This window comes from Amblyomma mixtum, chromosome 9, assembly GCF_055824585.1.
Source record: "Amblyomma mixtum isolate Tamu chromosome 9, ASM5582458v1, whole genome shotgun sequence".
NCBI lineage: Eukaryota > Metazoa > Arthropoda > Arachnida > Ixodida > Ixodidae > Amblyomma > Amblyomma mixtum.
In genome coordinates, this window is record NC_143020.1 from 15,757,101 (window position 1) to 15,770,093 (window position 12,993).

Genomic DNA, 12,993 nt, shown 5'->3' on the forward strand with positions numbered 1-12,993 from the left:
CATGACTAACGCCGGAGCAGTGCGCCGTCCTGCACCTAGACCACGGGACCCAAGCCCCTATTGCCCTCAGCCAGCTGCGCCGGACCACCGCCCTCTTGCCCCAACCCGCCCGTCCTACGAGCGCCGCACAGGGCCGAGGAAATGCGACGAGTGGAGAACACCAGACCAGCGCCGCCCACTATGCTTCCACTGCGGCGAAGCCGGTCACTTTCTCCGGTACTGCCCATACAGGAGAAGGGGTATACGAGGGTTTTCTTACGACGCCCCACGACCCCGACCCGGCCAGAGACCAGCCGAAATCGAAGAGTTTTTGCGTCGGCAAGAATGCCCATCGCCGAGCCGCCTATCACGTTCCCCTTCGCCTTCGTCCCCGCGCTTGTATCTCCTAGCCGAGGTTACGCCGTGCGTGGACTCTCCCCCCAGGCCCCCAAAGTTAAACTGAATAAAGCAGCCTCTGGAGGTGAGGTTGCTTCTAAGCGCAATAACAACGATCCTCCACCGACGAAAACGCAAGACCATGCCTTAACTACGACGACAACACCGACGACGACGCAGCCAGACTTGAAGCTTTTACGGCTGCCCATTGAAGTAACCTCGGAGTACGCCCACCGCAGCCTCAATACTCGACGAAGCTGAGATCGGACACCGAAGACAATGTAGAATACGAGAACGCGAACAAGTGACCTTGATGTTACGGTCGACGGTCATGCGGTTACTGCCTTGGTCGACACGGGAGCTGACTACTCTGTCATCAGCGGCCCACTCGCTGTCCTACTCAGGAAAGTAACAACAACTTGGAATGGCCCGCTGATCCGCACCGCAGGTGGCAACCTGATTACGCAGTCAGGAAGCTGCACCGCGAGAGTTACTGTAAACGGGAGAACCTATGCGACAACCTTCCTGATCCTACAGCAATGCTCGCGAGACGTGATTTTGGGAATGGACTTCCTGAATGAACTTCGAGCGATCATCGACCTTCGATCTAAGTCGATCAAGCTTTCCACGGACAAAGCCATATCTGCAGCGACGACAGCGACTCATCACGTTGCCTGAAACGTCTTCGACGAAGCATTGAGCGTGCCGCCCCGATCAAGTGTCGTCGCCTGCATAGGTACTGGATACATCGAAATTGCCGAAGGCGTCGTCGAGGGGAACACCCATTTACTCCTGCATCGAGGACTGGGCGTCGCAAGGGAAGTCGCCCAAATCCGGAATGGCCAAGCCCAAGTGCTGCTAACGAACTTTACCGAAGAATACCGGCATCTAAACAAAGGTGCGACGATTGCTTTTATCGACGACCTGGCAGATATCAAAGACATATTTGCCTCACCCGACCAACCAGTAGAACCATCTGATCAAGGCCATCAACCCACTTTTGATATCAACCCAGCATTAACCCGCAGCAGACAAGACCAAATACACAGTCTTCTTCAAAGGCACAGCGACTACTTCTTATCAGCATCGAATGTGCGACGAACCGGACTTGCCAAGCACCGCATTGTCACAGACAAACACGCCCGACCACTGCGACAGGGCCCCTACCGCGTATCGCCGCTAGAACACCAAGCTATCCGCAAGCAAGTTGAGGAAATGCTTCGTGACGACGTCATTCAGCCATCGAGGAGCCCCTGGGCAGCACCAGTCGTCCTTGTGAAAAATAAAGACAGCACTCTTCGCTTTTGCCTCGATTACCGCCGCCTGAACAGCATTACGAAGACGGATGTCTACCCCCTCCCCCGCATTGACGATACATTGAGTCAGCTGTGCAACACTAAGTACTTCTCATCGATGTACCTGAAGAGCGGCTGCTGGCAAATTGAAGTCGACGAAAGAGATCGCGAGAAGACTGCGTTCATCACACCAGATGGACTCTTCGAGTTCAAGGTGATGCCATTTGGTGTCTGTTCCGCACCAGTGACGTTCCAGCGTGTAATGGATACGGTGTTCGCAGGCTTGAAGTGGCAGATTTGCCCAGTCTACTTAGATGACGTTGTTGTCTTCTCCTCAAGCTTCGAAGACCACCTCAGAAGGCTTCGGATAGTGCTGGAAACGATCAAGTCTTCCGGCCTAACACTTGAACCAGAGAAGTGTCACTTCGCCTACCAGGATCTGCTGTTCCTTGGTCACGTCGTAAGCAAGGATGGAGTTCGCCCAGACCCTCAAAAGACGGCTGCCATCGCAGAGTTTCCACAGCCTAATGACAAGAAAGCTATACGCAGATTCCTTGGATTGTGTGCTTATTACCAGCGATTCTTCAAGAACGTTTCGCGCATCGCTGAACCTTTGGCCCAACTTACCAAGGCTGACGTGCCTTCTAAATGGGAAAAGCCGCAAGAAGAAGCTTTCACAAAGCTGAAGCGCCGCTTACAGTCCCCTCCTCTGCTCGGACACTTTGATGAAAACGCCGAAACCGAAATTCATACAGATGCAAGCAGTGCGCGCTTAGGAGCGGTCCTCGTTCAGAAAAATGGTGAACATGAGAAAGTTATCGCGTACGCTAGCCGCTCACTGTCGAAAGCCGAAGCCAACTATTCGACGACCGAGAAAGAATGTCTCACCATTATTTGGGCCACGTCGAAATTTCGACCCTACCTGTACGGGCGGCCATTGAAGGTTGTAAGCGATCACCATGCTCTATGCTGGCTTGCCAACTTGAAAGATCCCTCCGGCCGCCTTGCTGGTTGGAACTTTGGGAAAAAAACTCACCTAGGCGCAAATGATTTCACGACAGAAAAAGAGACTAGGAGACAACGGACAGGCGCTAACTTCCACCTATTTATTGCTCGAAAAAAAACATACATTCATAGTCTCAGGCAACGCCGACATGTACACACCACGTGCCTTATCGCAGCCCTGACTTATCGCCTAGCACGAACATTATTGCTCAGAAAGTCGTACTCCGCCGCATACAACCTAACTGAACTGTCACTCACGCCCGTCAACATGCCTTACTTTGCTCGTTGGAGCCTGCGTCGTCAAGAATTCGACATAACTGTAGTCTACAAATCTGGCCGCAAGCATTCTGATCCAGACTGCTTATCGCGAGCCCCCGTAGACGCAGCACGGAAAAGGAAGACGACGACGCTTTCCTAGGGCCGGTAAGCGCCAGAAATTTTGCGCTGAAGCAGCGCTCGGATCCCGAGTTGCAAAGCCTAGTTGATTATTTGAAAGGCAAGACCGCATCGCCTTCCCGAGGGTTCAAGGGCCAACTGTCGTCCTTCGTCTTTCAGAATAATGTCCTCCTGAAGTAGAACTATGCGCCCAACAGGGCAGTGCATCTTCTTGTCGTGCCCCAAAATCTCAGGCAAGAAATTATGCAGGCATGTCATGATGAGCCGACTGCAGGGTATCTCGGCATTGCTCGCACGTTGCACCGCATCCAGGTGAAGTACTATTGGCCGCGGCTAGCTGCCGACGTTTCCCATTATGTGAAAACATGCCGTGAGTGTCAGCGACGCAAAACGCCTCCGATTAGACCACCCGGACTCCTGAACCCCATACCACCTCGAACTAAGTCCTTGCAGCAAATATTGATGGACCTCCTCGGCCCTTTTCCGGCTTCATCATCAAGTAACAAGTGGATCATCGTGGCCACCGACTACATGACCCGCTACGCCGAAGCAAAAGCATTGCCTAATGGTACCTCAAGAGAAGTCGCAAAATTTTGGTCAAATGATTTCTCCTGCGACACGGCGCCCCCGAAGTGCTCATCACAGGCAGAGGAAAGGCGTTCATAGCGGAGCTGACACAAGCCATCTTACACTACAGTCAGGCAAGCCATCGGAGGACAACTGCCTATCATCCGCAAACCAACGGACTCACAGAGCGTCTGAACAAGACCATCGCAGACATGCTCTCCATGTACATCGACACCGAACACAAGACGTGGGACTCCATTCTGCCCTACGTGGTCTTCGCTTATAATACTGCCGTCCAGGAGACAACCAGGTTTACCCCATTCCAGCTTGCATACGGCAGGAAGCCCACGACAACACTCGACGCAATGCTCCCGCTTGTTTCCGACGAATACAACCTCGACGTCGCCACCTACCTTCATCGCGCCGAGGAAGCCCTAAATACTTGCGCGGCTTCGCATTCAAGGCCAGCAGCACACCGACACCCGACGCTACAAGCTGCGCCTACGAGACACGCATTACAAGCCAGGTGACCGAGTTTGAATATGGACGCCAGTTCGCCACCGTGGATTGAGTGAAAAGTTGCTGCGACGCTACTTTGGCCCGTACAGGGTTCTCGGTCGCATCGGTGACCTCAATTATGAAGTCATCCCCGACGGCACGACAGCATCTCAGCGACGCCGCACACGCCCGGAAGTCGTACATCTCGTACGCCTGAAGCCATATTATGAACGCTAAAGGACTCATTCTCCGTGTTTATTTTCATTTTAAAGCATCTAAACACTGCTTCTTTGGGAGGGGGGTAATGCCACATATCATTGTAGTGTCCGTTCGTTCGCGCAAGGCCGCAGGAAAGGGGTGTTATCATTTTTGTTCGTGACGCGAGAAGCGACCGCACTAATCTCGATTAATCACAGCCATGAAGAGCAGCATCTACGTGTTTCCAGATATACTCTAGATGATCTTGACCTGTTATCTAGAAGTTTCCTTGCCGGCTTTAAATTGAACGATGCCGCGAGCAGCGGGCATTCTTAGTTCGACGACTGACGAGCACATTTGTTCCTTACTCCGCCACCGAGTGATTCACTTCTTTTGCGGGCGCAAGTCAGCCCAAATAGAGAGCTTCGTTTCCAAGTCTTGTTGGTGTCCTACTGACTGCTGGAATGCCGTCACTACAACGTGACCATATGCTGCTGGCCTCACGAACATGTTACAAATTATGCGCTGCAAATATCTTATTCTCAAGTATACAGTAACATCCTTCAGCTTCTATGGCTACTGCACCAGTAGTGATTTTTCCACCATTGAAAACTTAACGACAATTTTTTTGATGAGGAATGCGCCTGGGTAACGTGCTCTAAGCTGCAAATTTTGGCGCTACGCTCAACGGTTCCATACTGCAGCGATTGTTTGTAGTGTGTGTACATTCTTCAAAGCTGCCGGCACGTCGATTTATCGCTATGTTTGAAACGCAAGACAAGAAGAGATTTATCTCGAGCGATCGCATCCAGGTGCAGTCGATTCTCCGTTGTTCCAAAATGTTGTGGTAACCTTTCACTCGTATCTCGAAAGTCTGCTATCTGCTTTAAATTCAATGCAGCTGAGACCGGCAGGTGTTCTGTGGAACGACTGCCGAGGACGCTTGTTGCTACGCCACCGCCGAGTCATCCATTTCATTGTGGGCGCAGGTCAGCCCGAATAAACACTTTTTTTTGTAAGCCTTCTTCCGCTGTCTTCCTCGCTACCTGCACTGCCGTCACCCCTACGTGACAATATTATATTCTCTGCGATGTCGGCTCAACTGCTAAAGGTTATCCTCATACTAGCGAGTCTTTCCTCGGAGTTAAAATTTGCTTATGGGAACGACTACACCTGACAATAACTATATTACCTCATGTATCATCATTATCATCATCCGGACAACGTCCTCGGCAGGAGAAAGGCCGCTTCCATATCACTCTACTTAACCCTTTTGTGTGCCATCTGCGCCCCACTATCCAGGCAAACTTCTTAATATCATCCGGCCAGCGAACTGTCTACGCCCGCCGCTAGGCGTCCCTTCCCTTGTAATTCAGTCTGTTACCGTTTAGGACCATCGGTTCTCTTTCCTTCGTTTTGTATGCACTGCCCAAGCCCATTTCTTCCTGGGGATTGCTACTAAGACGCCATTAACCCGTATTTGATCATTTTCCCACTCTGCCCACTGCCTATCTCTTAACGTTGCACCTATCATTTTTTCTTTTGTTCATAGCTCACTGTGGTGTCCTTAATTTAAGTTTAACCCTTTTCGTTAGTATGCACGTTTCTGCCCCATGGGTGACTACAGGTAAGATACAGAGGTTATGCAGTTTTTTCTTGAGGGATATTCGTGAACTGCCTTTCATTATCTGAGAGAACCTGCCAATGCGTTCCACCCTAATCTAGTTATTTCGCTCTCGCGATTGGGGTCTGCGGTCACTAGTTGACCTATCTAGGTGTATTTCCTTACCACTTCCAGCTCCTCACTACCAACTGTAAACCCTCTGTTCCTTTCCAAGACTGCTGAATGATGCTTTAGTTTTGACATATTAATTTTTACACCCACAGTACTGGTCTGCCTAACTCAGTAATCATGCATCGTTCCTTAAAAAAAACACTATAATAGATCTTCTGCCTGATAGCATATTTTAGCGAGAATGACTGAGTCGTGAAACTGCGATCTGTATGCGGAGTGGAGGCCGAGCGTATAAACTCTCTTCTTGAATATCTAGAATTTTGCGACCTGACTACCGCATAATTAAGAGCTTGCTAATGTCGGCCAGGACGAAAGAATCTAGAATTTGTACCTTGTCGGTAGTTAGCTATGGAGAAGAAAGAAGGGGAAAGTGGGGCAACTTAGAGAAAGAAATAACGGTAGGTGTAACGTTAAAGGCAGGACGGGCAGCAGTCAGGTGAGAGAGAAAATGTGCGGTATTTTTTTCTTGCTGCAATGAGTAAGTCCAAAGAGGCATGGATAGTCCAGTGAAAACAAAGGCAAGAGATCTGATGGAAGATTGCGGTAAAGAAATGGATTCTGAGAGAAGACACGCGTAGCTTAGGGTGGCCAACAGTGAGGTGGCTGGATAATATTGCGAAGTACGTTCGCTGCGGTTGCGTTCGCACTATAGGTTAAGGACGTAGTTATTCAAGATACTTGGGACACATTTCAGTCCTGAAGTGGACGTACTTTGGTTACACCGCAAACCCTGCGCGAAAAACGGGACCGCGAAAAAAGAAAAACAGACAAGCGGTGTCTACCAACTGAAGGTATAATGCAGTGCTCGTAATAATTAATTCAAGAGCAATTAAAAAAAACAATTAAGGCAAGGAAACGGACTTTTCACGCCATGAACGTCAAATTTACCACGTCACCCCATCCCTGACACTGATAAGAAAAGATATTGAATACCTAGCAGACTAATAAAGAGTCGCAAGTGACACAAGGGCTCTTCCTCTCATTCTTGTATTATTTATACTTATTGCGAGCACTGCAGTAAACCATCAGTTCCTAGCATTTGGGTGTAATATCTTCTCTTCGAGGTTCAAGTTTCTCCCACGCTGTTTCCGCCGCCGTAATCATGGCACGAGCTGGCAAGACTCGTTCCCGTTAATACTTGTGTTGGAGAAGAAGATGATGAAGATGATCAAAACTATGAGGAATTATATAGTGCCATGTATACGGAGGGATAATGAAGCATATTCGTGAGACTGGACAGCGTCACTTTGCCTCAGGAAAACGCGCATAATGTTCACAGAATTATATAGATTGTCCAATGAAATACGATCTATATCTCTTGAATTGGAACATGACAGTGTTTCATGAGCATGGCTGTGATGAAATATGATGAATATGAGAATAACTGCACATTAGATACAACTACTATCTCTACAGGGAGCGTTCCCGCGGCAAGGTATCCCTGTCGCAGCTAGCACTGCAGTTTTCTGGCCGCTGCAAGTTGTATATAGACATAACTTTGCCTTTTACGGACTCCTTCAGGGGCATCTAGAGCAGGCATCTGTTAGTAAGCTACTAAGATTAAAGGCCTAAGCCCTCTACTTCTTTTATCCGCTGTTTTTTTATGCTTATGCACGGCTTGCCACAGAAAACTACTGCCTTACCACCCTTTAATGAAAAAAAAAATGAAATTGAACATTTGTTTTGGAGGAAAAAAATGGCGCAGTATCTGTCTCTCATATCGGTGGACACCTGAACCGCACCGTAAGAGAAGGGATGAAGGAGGGAGTGAAACAAGTAAGAAAGAAAGGGGTGCCGTAGTAGAGGGCTTCGGAATAATTTCAACGGGTTCGTTAACGTTCACTGACATCGCACAACACACGGGCGTCTTTTGTGTTTCGAAACGCTCTATCGAAACGCTGCCGTCACGGTCGGGTTCGAACACGAGTACTCCTGATCAGTCGCAGAGCGCCCTAACCACTGAGCCATCGCGGCGGGCATTTTTTAATATCCCACCTACGACCGTAAGGGCGTAGTTTTAAATTCAGAACATGTCCTTCAGACTGCTGCGTCAAGGAGCGTAGCCTCTTCGTAACTTCACGCTGATACTGAATCAAGAGTACTACTGGAGGAGAGGCTTCGCTTGATGTGTTCAAATTGTAATGGCGGAATAAATCTTGTCTATAGAGTTAAAAATCACGGGGACACTTAAGCTTCCCTTTAGGAATTTGACGCAACCGCGGTAATGGTTCTTTGCTCTCTCGCAAATAGTACGTCTTTCTAATTACACACACATTAGCATTCGTGCGTAGATGCACCAGATCACGCGATAGGTCACAAAATACACAAGGTCTCCCTTTAACCTAGTCGAAAGAACATTCCTCGTTGGTCTACGGGTACCGTGTCAGGCAAAATTCATGTATCATGGGATCAGTTCGCAACTAATAACCGAAAATATTGCTTTCACTGCAAATAATTTCCTTCATAACCTAAAATGTTGTAAATCATTTTATTCATGTTACTACCTCATAGCCACAATTTATTTAGAGTTTTAACCGTTTTCATTCTATAGCTTAGCCTGTGGCGTCATAAACCTAGCGACAAGTCCTACACTGATGTTAAAAATGTGCGGATTTTCATGTGAACCAGCGCTCCAACGCTGTCTCGTTAATATGGCGACGCCTGCATCTCCTCCTGCTTATTTGCAGAAACTCTTTGGCATCGACTGGTCCTGAACATGACGTCTCGCTTTCTTCTGGTCACTTCGGGAGCGATACTATGGGTCTACACTATGGAGCTCTTCCCAACATCAACCAGGTGTTTTGGATTCGCGGCATGCTTCACGATGGGCCGCATTGGTGCCATTCTATCGCCTTTCATGAGAGATCTGGTGAGCAACGCCCCAATGCTTGCACACTTTTTAAGAAAAGTTTGAACGAAACACTGCTAGATCGCAAAGAAAAAGTTTCTCTGGGAGACGAACAAATTTTGTCATTTCACCGAACCACATGCATCTGGCCATTAAAGAAGGAAGACACGTCGAAGTCAGTACGCGTGCTTTCCTCTTTAGGACCATGATCCTAGCCTCCTTTGTCTTAGAAATCAAGGCTCTAATGTGCACCAATTAGAACATGATTGTTGTGAAGCGAGTCGTTGCCCACGAGGACCACAAATCATGCAGAGTGGCACGAATTATCTAGACTATCTTTATACCTTACTCAAAAATTAGCAATTCACTTTATTACTGATTTCAAGAGGAAGGAAATCCAGGAGACAAATATGACATCCAGGCCATTCATTAGACGATATGTAACAAAAAGAACTCTAGGTAAAAGGTCGTTCAAGAAGGCAGGCCCCCTCAGGATATCTACACCAAGGAAAGACAGAAAAGAAAAACTGACAGGGTAGCAACCACTGAACAATGCGATGATCAGCGAGTGCTGTTGGCTGTGGCAAAAGTTACATTTTTATTAGTTTTTTGTCGGCTGCTTTGTAGAGCGCTCGCGGCCTCAATAGGCTGTCGCTGGTGGCGTTACTGCACGCTGACCAGTTGCCATGGGGCAGAGCTACACCGAAGTCACATAACCACGGCATGTACCCTTGACCCCTCTTTTGTTTCCTCTCGTTATCAAGTCATCAAACGACTATAACGTGCAACAATTTTTTTCCGGCAGTGGAGTGGTTGCTGCGGAGCTGGAACACGCCCTATGCGCTTACGCACTGGAACATAATCCCCGTTTGTAGCTTGTAGTTTTCTCTTAAAACATAGTATAAGCTCAATATTGGTCATTTAAGGAATCTTTGTAACATAACTGCCAACTTTCAGCGTTGATAATGAAGAAGAAAAACAGTTCAATCACTGCAACAAATTTGCTAGTCACGTCTAGTTACCGGAAACTTCAAATGAGGGCGGCAGCTGCTCAAGCGAAAGACTGAAGTTAGATCGGGGAAAGCAGCACAAGAGGTGAACAGGTAGACCGTTGTACGGCCAAAATATTTGGAGGAATGACACAGTCACGGATGCTCCGCACCAGTATCCTTCACTTCACTGGCCATTAAAAGGTGTCACCGACCGAACGCAAAGGCTCTGGGTGCGAAAATCACTACAGGGTTGTTTTATTGCAGCGCTTGTAAAGTACATAGAATAAAAGCCTGTACTAAATATTTTCTACTCAGTTATAGCTAGCGCTGTCAAACTCGCTTTACGAAAAAAATATGAAAACGTATGTGCATTTCGAACCCTCTGTTAAACAAAGGAAAACTGATAAACATTGTTTATAAATTCACGCACAGCAAACAATTCTGCGCTAACGGAATGGCCACGTTATAATTCTAAATTCGAAATTTTTCTCAATCAAGCATTCTGTTTATTACCTGAAGCTGTTTTTTTACTGAAACCTCTGCGACAGTGCGCTGCAGTTAGCATCCCAACGCGTAACAGAAGGAAAATTTGAAGCACCTGACAGCACCGCCAAGGCGCACAAAAGAACTTCGTGACTCCCATCTTTATTCCATGCTTTTTAAATGCGATCTCTCTTCTACACCACGACTTATTCCTGCCCTTCGGTTCAGCAGGGAAGGCAAATGTAGCCAGCATCACTGACTTCGCGAAAATGGCGATAGCGGCTTCAAAAGAAGGTTGAAAAGTCAGGTTTACTCTCTGATATGTTTTAGCGTAAAAGAGCACAAGATCCTTAAAAGCTACAGGAGTGAAACAAGATGATGTACTTCAAGAAAACTTACGTTTTAACATCCACCTGCCATTTTTCTATGAACTCTGCATGTTTGAGCTATTGTAAGCGCTGTAGTGATCGTAGGCACTTTTCGAGCGACTCAGATGTTTTCGCATTTCCTCTTCTTCCGCAGTGAAGAAACACTGTAGGTTGTAACATGCCCAAAGTTCATGTTGGAGGTTGCTAATTCTATTGTACCTGCGTAGGGTATCCATGTGCACATCACAGCTCCCACAATCGTCCTCACTGGAGCCAGCGTGTGTGGAGCGGGTGCTGTTGCCGTCCTCCCAGAGACGTTGGGGAAGCCGCTTCCGGACTCATTCGAAGAGGCGAACAACCTTGGACTAGAGTTGAAGGACATCTGAATGGAATGGTTTTCACTTACTATACCACATATTGAGGGAGAGACCCCCGCACCCCCCCCCCCCCCCCCCCCCCGCCTCTCAGTCACGGTGGGGTATTGCTCACATGTAATTAATGATCAAGGCCTAGACAGAGTATGGCCGGCTCCAAACTGCATTAAAGCATACCATTTTCGTGACTCTGACTATGTTTCAGTTCGTTCACCTTGTGGCACAGATAGGTTTTGCTATCACCAGTGCCATCGTGATTGAGGTAACATTCGGTGTAATGTTCCTATTAAAGTTCCCATTATTTTTCAACTGTAGCCGTCTTACACGCGGCATGAACAGCTTAATATACTATGGTTGCGTAATAACATACACAGAAGCGTTTCAGTGCGTTTCTCAGTCGTGCGCAGAAAGTGGTGAGGTCAGTTAAGAAGAAAGGTAGTTAGTGCACTGCAACTGCATCTCAGTGTCGAGAACTGGGCTAATATGGAAAATATTATCATACCTATCTTTTGTCCGCCCTGAACTAGAATACGCTTTAGCACTATGGTGCCGTGACCAGTCTAACCTCTCCTTACCCTTAAATAAATACAAAATCATACTATCATCTTTACTTATTCTGAATGTTCATACCACACTATTGTATCTGCTTTAAACTCCAGAGCCACCTTAGCCAACCTTTCTCGACTGTGCCTCTTTGATATGTGTTATCATTCATCTCTAGGCAAAGCCGTTACATCATCTGTTCATCGCCTCTCCAGACGTCTTACTCGCCATAACGCCATCTACGCCCCCACCGCAGGAACGAGTGCTCATTTCCGATCTCATTTCGCCATGTCATTCACGGACTGGAATGATCTACCACAGACCGCCATGCATTACATCAACGCCATGCACTTTAAGAACGCTATCAAGACCATTCCTCTTTAACTCCGACGCGCATACCTACTGTAATGCCCCATACCAGCGGCCTTCGAGTAATCAGATAAAAATAAATATAAATTAAAAATAATATTAAGGCTTAAAAAACTAGCCACTAAAGGAAGTATGGACGCAGAAGGAACAAAATATGCAGCTACGAAGGTACGAACAGCAAAACCGAAAGAAAGAAAACCACATTTCCCCTGCAGCCGGATCAAACATACATTTTTACCTCACCCTGGAGCTGAACCAACATTCGAGCTAATGCCCCAAACATTTCCGAAACGCCTCTGAAGTACTGTGGAGCGTCTCTTTTGGAACAACACTCCTTACACAAAAAGACAAAAAAAACTGCCTGTCTCACTCGGCTGTCTTAGCCAGCGAACTCTTTGCTCACCGGTGGTACTTAATTGAAAAACCAGCGCAAAGTGGTGTAGATGGTGTAAAGAGAGCAAACATCACACTTACAGAAAGCGTATTCGGCAACGCAGGAACATAGTGTGGAAGAGCCAATAAAACAGCGTGCATACTAAAGCGTTAGCGTTAAGGAGCAGGCGTCCCAGAAAATACAGCGTCGCTATAGGCGTCGTCGGCGTCTGTGATCGTGAGCGAAAACCCACGAAGATCCCCAGGGAAGCAACCTATAAGCAGGTGGGCCACCTGTGTCAATAACCTTGTGACGTCATCAGAACTTGCCCACCCGATGGTGAGCAAACTGCGCACCTTGGAAAGTCACAGTTAAATTAATGCTTTGTCAGTCGGGGACAGCAATCTGGGTTGCACATACCTCACCAATGGCAGCGCCTACCATCGCAGTGGGGTTGCGAATCGCTTAACCGCTGCACCACTGCGACAGGTGTGGCATGAGGGCTCTCAGGTAT

At 47.7% G+C, this 12,993-nt stretch overlaps 1 protein-coding gene across 1 annotated transcript in view; it reads left to right on the plus strand.

Moving 5' to 3' along the window:
* Positions 1 to 11,206, plus strand: part of LOC149328383 (organic cation transporter protein-like) — a 38,480-nt gene extending 27,274 nt beyond the window's left edge. The window contains exons 5-6 of the mRNA XM_089558980.1: positions 8,817 to 8,998; positions 11,048 to 11,206. Of these exons, the coding sequence (XP_089415106.1) occupies positions 8,817 to 8,998; positions 11,048 to 11,206 (341 nt within the window). The remainder of the gene's footprint in view (positions 1 to 8,816; positions 8,999 to 11,047) is intronic.
* The last annotated feature ends 1,787 nt before the right edge of the window (positions 11,207 to 12,993 follow it).